The sequence below is a fragment of the Notolabrus celidotus genome, chromosome 12 (genome assembly GCF_009762535.1).
Source record: "Notolabrus celidotus isolate fNotCel1 chromosome 12, fNotCel1.pri, whole genome shotgun sequence".
Classification (NCBI taxonomy): Eukaryota; Metazoa; Chordata; class Actinopteri; order Labriformes; family Labridae; genus Notolabrus; species Notolabrus celidotus.
In genome coordinates, this window is record NC_048283.1 from 18,030,311 (window position 1) to 18,047,386 (window position 17,076).

The following is a 17,076-nucleotide window of genomic DNA, read 5'->3' on the forward strand; positions in this document are numbered from 1 at the left end:
TGAATTTAAACACCTTCACAATCTAATCTCAGGCTCACAGAAGTCCCAAAGTTAAAGCGTGTCCCTGAAATATTTATAGCCTAGTTGTAAGCACCTGTGTGGTTCAATAGTAATCTTGGATCTCATGTGCTTTTCTGGTCTGGAAAATAAATTTAAAACCGAAGGCTCTTTGGAGGAAATGTGTTTTCCCCTGTAATGCATCACTGTGGGGATATTTAATGGAAGTGGACCGAATGGATGCTTTAATCAATTATTTGTTCTCCTTTGGAGCCAAAATTGTCTCAATTCCGAATAATGCTGTTTGATGACATAGCTGGAGGGAAAATGTCAACATGACAGATGGTTACAAGTTCTGCACGAAAGACTGTGCTTCTTCAACTACATACCTGTATGTCTAAAGAAATGTTTACAGGCCCAAAAAATCTACGTTCTCATTCATCAATTCATCAATCTTTCACTGAGCAACAGGCTCATTAATAACATTATCTTTGGAAAAGCTAGAAACATTTGAGTTCAAACGTAATATTTTAGTTTTCCTTGTGTAAACCAATCAAAACAACATTTTCATCAAAAGAGAATTATAGGGTTGCTTGCTTCTATTGCCAGGTCACTGCAAATCAATTAAACAGACTTACAGTCCTGTGAAGCAGGTTTCCTCAAAGACTTTAACCCTGCTGTTATATGATTGTTTCTCTGGAACAGCAATAATGTTCCTGGGTCAATTTGACCCGGTGCATTTTTAACTATCCAAAAGTGTCAGAAGAACCCCAAAAAATCCCAATACACATTTTTTTAAGTCTCATTTTGAACTCTATCACTAACCATTTAAATCAAGATTTAGTCCATTGGTGTTCTTTAATTCTCACAGATCATGGTTCAATGAGGATAACTCACTCATTTCTCATTAAAATTCATGTTAAAACTTTTTTAATGTACATTGGAAAGCCCTAAATATAAATACAATAGTTTTACATGACATAGATTTTTGTTTGTTTTATTTTAAAACTTTATTTTTCTATTTTTATGAAGTGATATTGATAAATGAACACAAGACTCCTTCTATCACATGTTGCCCAGATTTGTATGCTGCATTTAGCTGGTATGGAAGGTATATATTGCCTAAAATAGACTTTAAAATGGGTCAATTTGACCCGCAACATAACAGGAAGGTTAAGGTACTGACTTTTTATTGTTCGATATTTACTCGTCAATACATTAAGGTAAAGGAAAAATACCTCTATCTTACTTTTGAGGTACTTTTTGCTGTTTTTATGAATTGTTGCCAAGAATTAGATTATCATATCACCCGTATACCTTTTCAGCAATTTAGCATGCTAGAAGACATTCCTTTCCGAAAGCAGGGGATTGCACTGTAACCCAATTTTGCTAGAGTTTCACAAACATCCCATTGGACAGCTTTTTTTGTAGATTATTCATATTTTCTGATACAAACAGCATACAAGTGTTGGCATGTTAGCATGCTGAAGATATCATTTAGCTTTGACCCTTAGCTTCAGGTAACTGTTAGCTTGGCTATTTTGTGAAAACTTCAGGCTGCATCAGAAATCAAGCAGTCATTATATAATGTGAGGATTTATACGTTTAAAGATGTTTGAAGCATTTTCTTTCCCTATGAAAAAAAACACTATGCTAGCTCTTTCTCATTGTTAAGTTCAGTGGTTCTCAAAGTGGGGTTCTGGGACCCCTGGGGGTCAGCGAACCATAGCGTGGGGGTCCGTGAAATAATTAGAATATATTTCTAATAAATTATAAAATTGTGTTGTGTCATCAAAAACAGCATATACACCATTGTTATGATACCATTTAGTGGCTCGAAGGGATATGTGAGTCTTGTTACTGTTAATTTTCTGAAAGTGTTTAAGATCAATTACTTGAAAAGTATAAATGCTGTCATGTTGAGTCCACAAGGAATTAAATGACCCTCTGTTTTAAAGTATACAAGTGGTATTTACTTGATTCAAATTGAAGTGTTATCTGTTTATCACTATGGTACAGGTCTGAAGTGTTTACATTGATAAGTTTTACAATACAAATAGTTGCAGGGGCATCTAAGAGTGCAAATGGTATGAGGGGGTCCTTGGACAATTTTCTCACCTGTAAGGAGTCCCTGGCTCCAAAAAGTTTGAGAACCCCTGGTTTAGATTAAGCAGGGCTAACCAGCTGTGGACTACAGCTTCATATATATAGTGGAAATTATGAGAGTTGTATTAATCCCTAATAGTTTTCAGTAAGATATTAAACTAAGGATTTGTTTTTAAATGTCAAGTATTTTGTTAAAGACCTAAATAGACTACATGGACACTTCATAATAGTGTAAACAAAATCCAGACTAGATACAAAAGATAACAGAAAATACATGATAGGAAAAAAGAAAACGATTAGAAATGAAAGAAAAGAGGTCGATAACCATGCTGTCATGCTCCCCACAGTGCAGGTAAAAAGAGGTCAAGCTCTTTTCCTTCTCTTTTTCCTTCTACCTGTATGTTTTTCTCTGCTTCTGTCTCAGAGGGCCCTTAACCCTGCTGATGTTTAAACCATCCGTGCGTGTGTGTCTGTCATCCCATAGACGTGGCGGTGGGCTGTCCGTTTGGAGGCGAGGAGCGTGGAGGCAGAGTATTGATCTTTAATGGTAACAGAGATGTATCCATCAAAGGCCTGACGCTAAGCCAAGAGCTGAGAGCCGCCCAGACCCCTACTGACATTTCGCCTGGATTTGGATTCACTCTGAGAGGAGGCCAAGACCTGGACAACAATCAGTATCCCGGTAAACACTCACCCAGAACAAGTCGATCCTTCTCTACACAACTCCCTGTGTTATAATCAAAATTCTTTCTCGGACTTGCATTCCTTCACTTCTCCACTCTCCTTCCAGCTCCTCTCATTACAGCCTCCCTCCTCTTTCACTCTTGACCTCCACATTTCACGGTTCCCCCTATTGCACTCCTCCTCTACCATCCCCATGTTTTCTGTATTGCTTTCCTCCAGTTCTTCTGGTAAACTCATCAGTCAGAAGAAGGGGGGTATTAGAAGAATGAGTGCCAGTAAACTGCCGCTGTATCCATTCTTTTCAGATTTATAGTTCAAGAAGGAGAGAAAACATAAATTTGAGACTTAGCAAAAGTCTAGTTATACTTTATTTGCATGTTCAGTCTGCCAAACATTCAGGCCTCTGCTTATGTCCCCCAAACTGAGCAGACAGAGCTATATTCAATTGAATTACATTCGGGAGTATCCTAAATTTTGCAGAGGCCTCCGTCATCTTTCCTTACATCAGGTTTAGAAACCTCACTACGACTCATAAGAAGCCCTAAAAGCTGAGGATTGTTTCATGAGTGTGAAGCTGTTGATAATCGGGAGTTTTTACCTTTAAATAAAATCCATTTGAAGCAAAGCAGGTCTGTAAAACCACTGCTTTGCCACCTCATTTTCTCCCTCGTTAGGAGCACTTATACTATGTGCATTACTCGGACTCTGTGCTAAACTAGATGAGGCTTACCTTTCCTTTTCTTTTCTTTGCCTCATTCCCTCCCCCCATTTTCCTTCTCATTCCACTGTAATAACAGATTTCTTCATTCCACAAACAGGATATCAAGGGAAATACACACACATGAGTACACACAGGTTCACATGTGCGGTTTGTGATCAGTTTCACTAGTGAAGAGAGAGTGTGTGTTGAGTGTGTGCCAGGCTCCAGGTCAAAGCTGTTCAGACCCGCTGCAAATCAGAGACCCTGAATTAAAAACATAGTACAGTAAATACACACACAGGGTTTACAGGTTGGTGGAGGCCCTTTGGGAGGAGGAAGTGGAGTCGAAACTCACGGGTGGCAGTGCTTTCTTCCAACACACACACACACACCGTATAAACATGAACACACACAAATGGTGCAGCGCCTTTGTCGTCTGTCATTAGAGAGGTAACTGGTGGAAGTGCGGCACACATACGCATAGAGTGTCGTTAGCACGGTAGTAAAGTCACACTGTTCAAAGGAGCAAGAGATGTTTGATCTGCATTATGAGAGAGGACTGCACGGGTGTCTGGGAGGCCTGCTACAGCCGCCATATGCTGCCATGGATGTGAAATGTCATTAGTCTAAAGCAGGAACACAGAGAGAGGGAAGGATGGTGATTAAGGTCCACTTTTAGCTTTAATGGACCTTTTCTTAAACATTATGTAATACGTTTGTGTTTTACTAGACGGCTTTGGAAATGGAGGGCACAGGGGACCAAAGATGACAAAGAAGGCAGTACAGGATGGAAAATGATCACAAAACTTGAAGGGGTAGCTTAGATGTTTTGATGTGGGGTTGGATGAGGTACTCATCATTTACAAGTCTATAACCTACTCAGATGGCTGTCAGCAGGCCTCTGTTTGGAAAAACCGGAAGGCTGAAATGGAAGCTAAGCTATGTCACTATGGAAGGGTTTGGAGTCAAACATACTTATAGGTACCTCAAAACATACCGACATACCTTGTGTAATCATAAGTATGGTTTACAACCACATTTCTAAAAAATATGAACTTGCCCTTTAAGATCAACTGCTCAGGTTTAAGCTCTTTGGTTGTTCGCATGGCACAGAAACAGCACTGATGATGTCTCACTGATGCGGTAAAGACCAAGAAGCAGAGATGGGCTCAGGCTAAATGCTGGAGTTAAAGTTGGGGTCGGCTGTGAATAGGAAGCAGGTCAGATTGCCTCAGGGCTCATTTCAGGTTCAGCCGAGGGGTCGAAGGTCAGAAACTGACAGTGTTTTACCTGTCAATCACACTGACTTGCTGAGAGAGTTACAGACATAGAGACATGTCAGGGGCTGTGATTTGGATGTGTGTGGTAGTGAGGGGTCATTAGGGCGCTCATTTTGGTTGGTAAGTAGGTGTAAAATTTACAACTTGGCTCCACGTCTACTCATTTACAACCGCTCTCTTATTTTTTTCCTAGTTTTTAGGACATCTTATGTAACCAGATGTGACTGCATCTTTAAACTAAGCTGCAGTGTAGCACGTATGTGGGAAAACCTCTCCAATGCCCTCTGTATGTAATATGAAAGATTAACTTTCCAGTACAAAATTAAAGTGTTTCATGTAGTGTTGAAAGTATGTTGTAGGTTGCAAGTTACTAAAGAGCCTTGACATCCCACACATGCAAATCAACATTAAAAAGATCCTCATTTTCTTTCTCAAAGCCGCCCTCTTTTTCCACTGAGCACCATTGACCTTTGGCATTTCATCAGCAAGGCCAGTCCCCTGCAGCCAAACAGGCAGTCAGGGCAGGCAGCCAGTGACAGCTTGACAGTCTGTCTAAACTCTGGATGGAGGTCGTGTTTTCACAGCCCAGGACGGACACCATCAGCTTCAGCAGCTCAGTTACCCCGAATATACCTGCACCTAAACCCTCCATCTATGAGTGAATATGAGTGTGTGTGCACTGTGTGTGTGTGTGTGTGTGTGTGTGTGCACTGTGTGTGTGTGCACTGTGTGTGTGTGTGTGTGTGTGTGTGTGTGTGTGTGTGTGTGTGTGTGTGTGTGTGTGTGTGTGTGTGTGTGTGTGCGCAGGTATGGCCTCTTTACAACACACACAGTAAACTCAAATGAACAGTGGCAGCCAAGCGTTCCTGTGTGTAAGGAAATGGGATTGACATGAAAAGGAAAGTGTGCCGTTATTTGATTAGGCCTCTCAGTGCAGCCATGCGCGCACTCACACTCTCAAGCACACACTTAACCCCAAAGGTGCCCTGTCCTCAATCAGTCTCATGCCGTGCACCGGTTTACAGAGCAAACAACAGAGTCAGGAGAAGGCGTGCAGACGACCACTGTAGAATACACACAGGGATGACAGGAGTGGAGTTGAATTTCCTGGTTACACAACTTCAACAGCGGGATGGACGGAGGAATTCGGATTGGGAGTCCGTCTCGCTCCCTCTGCTAAAAACACACCTTGCTTTTGATGACTTTCACAGATTGGGGTTTAAAGGCCAAGTGCGCTATCTCCTCCCCTCCTTTTGCTTTCTATCACTCTTCCTAATTCCTCCTTCTGTGCTCTTTTTTCCCCCCCTTCTCCGTACCTCTCCAACAGCCCTACAAAGCCAACATCTTGCTTTCTCGTTGCAGGCTTTTTCGATACATTACATATACACACACACACACACACACGCAGCCACACACTCATATAATGGCATAGCTCACCCCAGGAGAAGAGGGACAGGGCCTAAATGTTTAATGTTGTGGTTTCAGGGGGACTCAGTGACTGCAGCCAAAGGCAGAACCAGATGTGTCTCACTCTGATTCAATTAGTCCATTTTTTTTCTTATATATGCAGGAGAGGAAGACACAACAAATGACGAGCATAGAGTACAAGAGTTCCAGCTTACAGTGCACATACCTGCAGCAGGTTACCACAGCATCTCCCTCTGAGAGACACTGCCAAAGCCAAATGCAGTTCAGATGTTAGGCAGCCATTTAAATATTTAGATATTGATGGAAAATTAATTGATAATAGTTTATTCTGAATGTTACTAGCTATAACAAGTTTTGGATTATTTATTTTCTTTCTGAGGCAATGATTAATCAATTAGCTTTGAAAACCTGAGAACTAATTAATTAATAGTGATTAGATGATACTAAAAATAGCTCTTTGACTAAGCCCCATGACGTTATTCTGTCTTTCTCAGCATCACACAACTCACTTTAGCTGCATATGGCACTGATGGCTTGTATCCATTAAGAGGCTCTCTACAGCTTTCACATTGTTTTAATCAGAGCTGTGTGTGTGTGTGTGTGTGTGTGTGTGTGTGTGTGTGCGCGTGTATCTGTGTCTGTGTGTGTGGCTTTCATCGGTATGTGTCCCCTAACCACAGCCGTTAAATTCCGGCTCTATTTTAAACACCGAGAGCCAATTAAAAGTGTGTGTTCATCACAGAACCCATGAAAACAAATAAAAAATCACATATAGAGGAGATCGGTTGCTGCTTACAATTAGGAGCTGTTGGGAAATGTTCTGCAGCAAAAAAATGTGATTGGAGAGATGTGAAGTCTCTAATGGTGCTGGAATGCAGCGAGGGGTCCCTGTCTCAGAGCACGAGTTTACACACACATGTAAGAACACACTCATGCATGCATTATGAACTAGCAAACACACACTTCAGGCTTATGTGTTAAAAAAAATGTAGTCTGAGGTTGTTCGTCTGTGAAAGGGCAAAAAGAGGGAAGATAAGAGTGATATCAGAAACTTAATTCAATGTCACAGTGTGTGTGTGTGTGTGTGTGTGTGTGTGTGTGTGTGTGTGTGTGTGTGTGTGTATTAAACTTGAAGGGTCTGTGTTTGATGAAGATTGCTGGAGACCTTGAAATCAGTCCCATCTGTTGCATTCTTTGAAGCTCTCTCTCTCTCTCTCTCTCTCTCTCTCTCTCTCTCTCTCTCTCTCTCTCTCTCTCTCTCTCTCTCTCTCTCTCTCTCTCTCTCTCTCTCTCTAAAGATCTTATCGTTGGGGCGTTCGGTGCAGGCGAGGTGTCTGTGTACAGGTAAGAATGTAGAAGACTTTTTGTCTAGTTTCTAAATCCTGTAAGGCTTCCAAATTGTTGTTTTCTGTAAAGATTGTGTGTTTGTTTGACTTTGGTCAAAGGTCTAGAGCTGTGGTGTCTGTTGAGGCTTCAATGATCCTGACTCCCAGAATCCTGAACCCAGACGACAGACAGTGCCACCTGCCTGACACAGATTTTATGGTTACCTGGTAAGAAGAGCATGCTTAGATCAACATCAACATTTATACATACAACACATTTATTATTCAAATACTGTGATAAGTTCTTCATTAAGTAGACAATCAAGACTGTGCAGTACTCCAAAATAAGAATACCAAAAGACAATGCTAGACATTAGATACCATAAAGAAAAAATAGCAGCCAAATGATGAATCAGCGTTAAAAATATGTAGGAAATATCACATGAGAGGGAGCGTTGACACACTGAAAAACAACTTTGTGTAAGGCAGGTGCCAAAAAGATCATCGCAGTGCCAACAAACAACACAACAACACGACCTTCAGTATGATCCAAACTATACAACAGCTACATGTCAGCCACAGATCATTATTCATATTTTGTTTTATCTCCACCAACATAACAAGTTGACAACTGACCTGAAACTGAGCTCTTGTTGTTAAGCAACCAAAACATTCTCCTGTTCTCTGTTCCTTTGTCTGAATCCGTGGTTGCAGCTGACCAGCGTACCATGGTTCAGTAGTTGACTGACATAAAGTATATGTGTTGGGCGATTCTTCCCTACCTGTTGAAATCAAAAACTAATGTGGCCTGTCCTCTGAGGGTGAACTACAGGTTTCAGACAAAGGCAACACAAAATCCCTGCCTATATGAAAGGAAGCTGATAACTGTTTTTTTATTACCTACTGCAGGGGTGTCCAAAGTATGGCCCGGGGGCCAATTGCGGCCCAAGGTCCATTTATTTATGGCCCCAAGCTTCCATCTTAAATTGTGTTATTTATAGCAAAGAAATTAATCACAGTTTCTTTCTACAAACAAAACTAAAGTCAATCCAGAAACGTCTCAAAAAGCTTCATATGGACTACCTGTGTAAAGCCAAAGCTCTGGGAATTCTGCAAGACGGCAATAAAGAAGAAACACAAGAACTCTTAAAGTTGACAGGTTTTCAAATTAATGTTTTTATCATGATGTGAAAATGTTCTTGATGAACACTAAAAGTTCAGAAGACACAAAAGAGGACACAAGACAAGATCAGAAATTAGGAAATTGTACAGAAAAGGCAAAATTTAGTGCATCAAATATGTTCAGAACTCAGGAAAATAATTATTTAGTTCTTAAATTGTTGTCTGGTGGTCAGAAAAGTCTTAAAAACAACATGAAAAAGAAGTGTGATGAAATCCAGATTGTGATCCTGCCATAGGAAATTATGATACAATATTTTTTCCCACATTGCCCGACCCTAATGAAAAACATTTTCCTCCAGAAGAAGATAAAGTTTGCTAATGTTTATATGGCTTGTGGAGAACTGAGAACTTCCTAGTTACTGATTTATTGAGACAAAATTTAAAATGATTGTTATTAAATAGAGTTCATATATAACTTTTATGATTCCTAAGTCTCAGTAGGAGCCACTGGCCCTGAGGTATTCTGACAACATCATATGTGGCCCTCTTTGAAAAAAGTTTGGACACCCCTGACCTACTGTATACTAGCGTTTCTATAATTTCCACTTGATTTAGTTTTGATTTTGGAAACTAATGTGGGACAACCTTTCTGAGAATCTTAAAGAAACGGTTCCTTTTTAAGTGAGGTTGTATAAGGTATTATTAAAGAATAAGTATGTGGATGGGGTCTGCTGTCAGACATATTTCAAGCTCTTAGAAATGAATATCCATGTGTGTCTTGAACTACTGAAAAGTCCTATGTCAAAGACAAAATCGCAAACTTTAAACTGTAGAATTAGTAATAGTAATTAAAAGAAACCTGTTTTCTTCAACTGATGAATGCCATGCCTTCATAAGTTGGAAGCTTGTGCTGTCTTCCCCAATTAACATAAATAAATAGCCTGCAAACGCCTAAATATGGGCAAAGGATTGCAGTTTCAGTACACACTCATCAGGTTTAGCTTAAAAAAAATAGGGCTTTGGGGCGCTGGTGGCCTAGCGGTCGAAGCGCCCCATGTATAGAAGCTATAGTCCTCGTCGCAGAGGTCGCCGGTTCGACTCCCAGCCGGTTCGACTCCCAGCCAGTCGACCATTTACTGCATGTCTTCCCCCACTCTCTACTCCCCACATTTCCTGTCTCTCTTCAGCTGTCCTATCAATAAAGGTGAAAAAGCCCAAAAATATAACTTTAAAAAAATTTAAAAATTAGGGCTTTAGTCAGAGAACCATTTGGTGGGAGTTTTGGCGCTGCGTGCAGGTGTGGGCAAGTCCTGCTGAAAAAAGAAAATCAGCATTTCTATGAAGCTTATCAGCAGATTGAAGCATGAAGTGCTTTACGTTTCCTGGTGGGGCTCTTGATGCTCTGACACCAGCCTCAGTCCAGACTTTTTTTGACAATCCTCTGAAGGCTGCAGTCATTCCTGCTTCTCATTCACCTTTTCCTTCCAGTCAGCTTTCCATCAACATACTTCGACACAGCACTCTGTGCAGCCTTTTCAGCAATGACCCTCTGTGGCTTACTCTCCTTGTGTAGGGTGTTGATGATTAAGCTAACTGAAGTTGGCAGTCTTCTCCATGATTATGGTTACGTGACTTGAAGTAGCCTGAAAGGTATTTAGTATTGATACTGTTTGAGAAATAGTTAACTCAAACTCAAAATTAATCATTCTGAAAATTAGTTTTTTTTCTATGACCATTACTATCAAAATGTATACAGAAAAATGCTTGAGACATTTTAAATTACGTGTGTTGATTCTATAATATGTATAACAATTCCAATGTCCTTGAAAACTGATGGGAAATATTAAACTTTGTATTATACTCTAACTTTTGGGCTACACCTTTAAGTCAACCAGCACGTAAAGGAGAGGAATAGTGAAGTCATGAATGCCCAGATTAAAATCTAAAAACAAATGCCCGCTCGTCTTGTAATATATGAAACACTCAAGTGGTTCTGAAATGTAGGTAGTGCTGAAACGGCCTGATTTATGATTTTCATCAGTGTCAGTAGTGGATATTAAATACAAACAGAAAAAATTGATGATAATACTTCTTCGTAGAATGATGTCATCTGTTAAGGGCACACACTAGATCATGTGATATAAGTTACTTTTATCTCACATCTGAGTGGAAAAGTAGCCAGAAACAAAATTCCTCTTGAATGTTGGAAGATTGTTTCCTTAGCAGAACCATAGACTGTGTGAAATATGGACGAAGTATCCGTGACGTCACCCATCTGTTCCTGAGTGCTGTTTTGAAGCCAATCGACAGCGGCAGCCATATTGGAAATGCGGAACTTAACCAAGCAGAGTGTGATGAAAAGAGGTGGAGTTTGAGCCTCCTAGCCAACAGCTATGTGTTCCCGTCCGGGAGTCAAGTCAGTCATGTCCTTATTTGGGCAAAAACTCGTAATCTTAATATCTTCTGAACCGTCAAGTTAGAAAAAAATTCACTCCCCGTACAGCGTGTGCCATTAGAGAGATTAACTTCGTAGAGCCAAGACGTTTTTCGAACCAGGCTGTAAACATGTTTATTAATGCTGCAAAGATCGTCTTTTTCCCATTCATGTCTATGTGGTTTCCGGTGTTTCTGCAGCCAGCCTCAAGCGGATTCTCGATGAATTGCAGTTTATAACACTTCCACATGGGCTTCATCGTTTGAGACCGGAGGTTGCCGCTTGAGCAGAACAAACCCCAGATAAAAAAAAACAAAATTTGGGTTTATGTCAGAATCTTCTTATAAACTGTGTAAGTGAGACTTATGAATACATTACTTTTTAAAAACAGTTGATGAATGAAGCCCAAAGAGACTTTTGCAAGGTCAAATAAGGGAACGATTTTTAAAAAAGGATATTACTATCACATCAATGAAAAGAAACATAACCAATATAGCATATCCTCTACCATCTGGCAAATGCTGACTTTGGAACACTACTGACTGACAATTAAATAAGCAAAATGTTTTCCCGATTTTTTTGTTTTACAATGGTCTTTTTTTCTTCTACAATGTTCCTCTGGCTCTTCACCACAGTCCAATATTTGTTGTAATTCTTTCCAGCTGTGTGTAGCTCCCCCACTTCCGTTTGGCATTGCATTGTGGTACAATAGCATCTATCAACCTCAAACACAAAATCAAGCTCGACCCCAAAAAAAACAGGAAAATGGGCACACACAGGTCAGTTTCTCTTCCAGGGTTAACACAGCGGATACTCATTTTTTAATTTATTTTTGGTTTGGGATTTGGACGTAGCATTCAGTGTGTAAATTAAAGCTAAAGAGATCAAAGTCCTACACAAACATGAACCGACTGCTGCTCGGAAACCCAGAGCTGTACCACAAATCTTCCTGCTTATACTGTATCATAAAACGGTATGCAGTTTTAAGTATACTCGCTCACAAATCTCACACACACTGACAGATGTGACAAATATTTCACCCCCGCGCTCTAGACGTCTGCCATCAGCCAAGGTCTGTTTGTCTGTGTGACTAATACAATAATTTAGAAGCATACTAAAAAAGCGTATCCAATAACCTGGAAAGTCAGATTTATGGGGCTCTGCAATTAATTTGATACTGCCTGATTCTATTTTGATTATATTATTGTTCCTGTGGGTGGCAGGCTGGCTTTGAACGGCCTGGGAGTAAGTTTAGTTGAGGGGAACGGGTCTTAGAGCTCCCGCTGCTTCACCGCAGTCTATTGTTGGTCTGCATTTATTGAGGCTGGAACCACAGTACGACTGTTTGGACAGGAGAAGTGCACTCGGCTAGTCGCCATCATGGTGTCTGTGTGTGAGTTTTGGCAGTGAGCAGAGAGGGAACAGGGTTTCAGTCAGATTGACAGAGAGCACTAAACTGTGGAATTCTTTCAAAACAAAACCCGGCTGATTTAAAGAAACTGCCATTAAGTTTTTGGTCTGAGATTACGGGATAAGACAGGACACACAAAAGCACATCAGACACAGAGACAAAAGCGCTAGTGCCTACAATTTAGGGACATTGATGGCTCTTGTGCTGAAGCCTCAGGACACTGTGGTTGTTTCTGTGGGCTAAGCGCTCCAGAACCACAGTTTGGGCCACACAAATGTTACCATTTCATCTGTGACTCACAGGGTTAAGTATCAAATTCTGGGTAAAATAATTACCCAGCATTGTTTCCAAACAGAGAGAGTGCTGACCACTGCTCTGAATGTATTTCCAGAATCTTTAGAGACCCATGTACAAATCTAGATTCATTATATTTATTTAGTCCTCTTCAAGTTTCAAGATATCTGGGAATGTAACATCTACATTAAAGAAACTGCAGCTATGTCTCTTTTTGTAATTAAACTAATCATCCTGTTCAGTTTATGCAACATGAACCTTGATATGTGAGTCATATTGTCACGTATTTAACTTTCTGTTCAGTGTAGCGCAGTGTACAGCATATGTCAGCTAATACCTTTAGAACCACTGTTACTGTTGTAAAGTGACAATAGTCAATATTCTTGTTTCAATCATAAATCACAAATCAAATTTATATAAAATTAGGTTCTTGCAGTGGTTGAAAACAGCACTCAATTCAAAGACCTAATGCTGTATATTGAAGATATACCAAAGACTTTTGCCACAGAAGGCTAATGTTGTCTGCTAAATATTCTTCCAAGATCTTACTTTATGCTGCCGCTTTGCTGTGGCAGACAAAGTAGACTGAAGCACACTGGGAAGCCCTTTGAAGCTTTGAAAATAGGTGCTATTCTGGTGGCGTTGACCAAAAACAGAGCTCAAAGGACAGTGAACATTATGCTGCGTCTATCACACTATTCATACTACTCATGCTAATAGTACTAAGTTTGGCATCACATTAAGTTTGTAATATATTGCAAATTCATAGTATGTAATTTTGCATATGTGAGATGAATAAAAGATTAGCAAAAATGTTTGAGTCTGAGACGAGAGCTCACAAGTCATACTTAACTGTCCCAAAATACATTGCAACCCTGCAGAGAATACAATACAGACGCTCACCAGCCAGCAACAAGGAGTCCACAGTCATAAATAATACATTTTATGTATGCTTAAAATGACATTTAAAGCTAGGGTCGGTATTCACGGAAAACTAGCATGAATTTGAATGTAGCATTTCCTCAGGACTCCGTCTAGCCCCTCTCCCCCTCCCCTTGGAGCTCCTCCAAAACGACCCCCCACTCACATGCACGAGCGCCGCTGTTCGCGACCATACAATTGTGACTGATTCAAAACTGGTCCTCAGCACATCGTTTGTGTTTTGCACTACATCAACTCATGTCTCACTCAGCGGTAAGAAAACACCAAAACATTATCACAGTGAAAGTTAAAAACACAAACAAACATGAAATGTACGCACAGGAGGCGGGCAGAACGACAGGACAGGGTTTGATTGGTTTCATAAATTGGACCCTAATGGCAGGGATTGGTTGGTGTTTTCCCAGGTTTACTCCGCCTGTAGATAGAGGCTTTTTTTGCTCTTTTTTAAGAACACATTATGTATTGATTGACATCAACAGAAAGATCATTTTAACCCGTATAACAAAAAGTGTATCTAAATCTGACTACCAACCCCAGCTTTAAATAACAGCATGGCTTTATAAGTAAAGAACATGTAATGGCATGCTAGCTTGGCCATCATCACCCACTGAAAATGTGTAATTGGCAAAGTCATATGATGCGAAAAATGATTTGCATTTGTATTTTGTTAACGGCATATTAACCATCAAATTATTAGGCAACATACAGTACATACTGCTGAGTATGTACTAGGTAGTGTGTTAGAATGGCGTTTCAGAAACAGCCTTAGACTAATATCTATCTTTGTCTTTATTTCTGAGAAGCCAATAAACAACTCTTGGATAACACCTTGACATGTCAGCTCAAGAGGTGATAAATACAGTAGGCTGATCTAGTGTTCACAGCTTGTTTCTTCTGCCCTCAAATAGCCAAAGAACCTTATTGAAGGTTCAAGACTTAATAGGTTTTTTATTTATCGTCAGGAACTTGCAGGTCTTAAAATTAGTTTGTTAGCTTTATTATTTAATACATTTGAAATATCTGAGAGTTAATCATTGAGACTGGTAGGATTAAAGATTGATGCAAAGAGGGGAAATCTTCAAGATGATCAATTTAAGTGTTTTAACAGTAAAGCAAACTTGGGATAGTGGGGGAAAAGGAGTTTTCAATGCATATATGTAAGGGAGGCAGTGTGTTGGGCGGTGGAGAAGAGATGCACTTTGGGGGAAAATTGCATCCAGTAATGACTAACCATATGTCAGAGCTGATGTTAGTAAAATGGGGGTCATTTCCGCACTACATACCCTCCAGTTTGGCTTACAGTGCTTATTACAGCCACACTTGAGCACACCCACCTCAAATCCACACATGCTTACATGCAACACTTATTAAACATGCATGGAACCACCTGGAGAGGTCAAAATGAGTAAGGGGAGTCATTTCTTAAATTAAAACCTGCTCTTTATACCACACACACATTAACTCACATCTGCACTTGTCACATTTAAAGACCAGAATAACTAGCTCATCATTACTGTGTCATCTAATCACTAGCAAACACAAAGAATCAACAACATCTGGTTCTTGAATGTTAAGGTTTGTGAACTGAAACCAAACAAACAATCATCCCATGAAGTCATTTACCTCATAATGCCTGAAACTGCTGAGTGTTCAGTGCTGGACTCAGGAGTCTGTAAGCCCCCTCCGATTAGTTGATATTAGCAGTGCAGAGTTCCCTGTGTGGGAGTCACTTTCCTGTTGTTGATTAGAGAGGTGATAACACACAATCACACTCACATGTACATTCATAGCCACATAAATAGAGGAAATGCAGAAAAGTTTCCCAGTCTCCCATGTCTGTTTGTCTAATTAAAGGGCTCACAGGACATTTGGTGGTATTTCCCACTGATCCCTGGAGTACAGGAGAAAAAACACCTTGCTAATAGGCAAGTTGGTTAGTTATATTTTTCATATAACTTGCATGTATAAACATTTGACATAAATGTGAGGTTAAAAACTGCAGATGACTCAAGAATGACCAAAGCTCCAGTGTTCAGACATAATTTCTTCCAAATGATGTGGCTTGATGTGACCAGAGCCTACCTTCAGTCGTGCTTTCACCTCCTGACTGCAGACAGTTTCAACAAACTGATTCAACAAATTCAACTCATACATGTGTAAATATGTCAGAGAATACAAAATACCAGAACTTCTATAGAGAGTGTACACTTATTCCAACATGTTCTTAAAATGAGCAAAATCACATGGTAGAATAAACTGCTGATATATCTTCCATGCTAGTTCTCCACTTAGTTTGTCAACCAAGGGGCAGAGCTGACCAGTATCCTCAGCTATGAGCAATACACTCACTTACTATGTTGAACTACCTCATACTGTCCAAAAAAAACCTGATCCTCTTAAGGACATATAAATTAAAATTACAAATAGCAATTCTTTAGGAACCTCTCTAGTTTTGAACAGAAGGACCAAAATGCCTCTGGATGCTGCAGCCAATCAAAGCAATGTTATATGTAATGTAGCAGTAGTCTACTTGGCTAGCTAGTCAGTTAAAACCAAGCGGCAACCTCCGGTCTAAAAGTATGAGTCCAATGCGGAAGTGTTAAAAGCTGCAGTTCATCAAGGATCCGCTTGAGGCTGGCCCTGGAAGTACTGGAAACCACATACACACCAATTCAAAAAGCCGATCTTTACAGCAGAAATAAACATGTTTACAGCCTGGTACAAAAGAAGAGTGCAGTCTGGATAGCTCATTTCTCGATTGGCACACACTGTACGGGGGCTGAATTTTTTTCTAACGCGGCAGTTTCGAAGATATTTAGATTACGAGTCTTCCAATGAGAGGCACAGCTGACTGCGGGAACACTGTAGCTGTTGGCTAGAAGGCTCAAAGCCCGCCTCTTTACATCACACGGGCTCCACAGCAGCCGTATTGCTGCTGCCGCCGACGCTTGGCCTCAAAACAGCTCTTCAGAAACAGATGGGTGACATCACGGATACTACGTCCATATTTTATACAGTCTATGGTTAAAACATCCCGTTAATGTTGCTTTTAGTTCAACATAACACACAAACGTTTTTCAGGGCATGATTTTGTTTCCATCACCTATCATTTGAATGTAACATGAACTACTGTTGGGTTTCTTGGATACTGATAGAAAACATCAGCAGCAGTCATCTTGGTTGTTTAAAGAAAGGTGCTCATCTGTATATCCAGTCATTGAATCAAATCAGCTCCAAATGACATCAGTGGTTGTGATTGGCCCGACCTGAATCAGGTCAGATGGGAACCTGTCTGATTGGGAGGGGGACCACATGTATCCGCCAAAGAAAATAAACTATGAGCATGCAGATTC

General features: G+C 40.3%; 1 protein-coding gene across 1 annotated transcript in view; it reads left to right on the forward strand.

Moving 5' to 3' along the window:
• Positions 1 to 17,076, forward strand: part of itga8 (integrin, alpha 8) — a 54,907-nt gene that overhangs the window by 15,429 nt on the left and 22,402 nt on the right. The window contains exons 13-15 of the mRNA XM_034697093.1: positions 2,588 to 2,785; positions 7,494 to 7,539; positions 7,641 to 7,748. Of these exons, the coding sequence (XP_034552984.1) occupies positions 2,588 to 2,785; positions 7,494 to 7,539; positions 7,641 to 7,748 (352 nt within the window). The remainder of the gene's footprint in view (positions 1 to 2,587; positions 2,786 to 7,493; positions 7,540 to 7,640; positions 7,749 to 17,076) is intronic.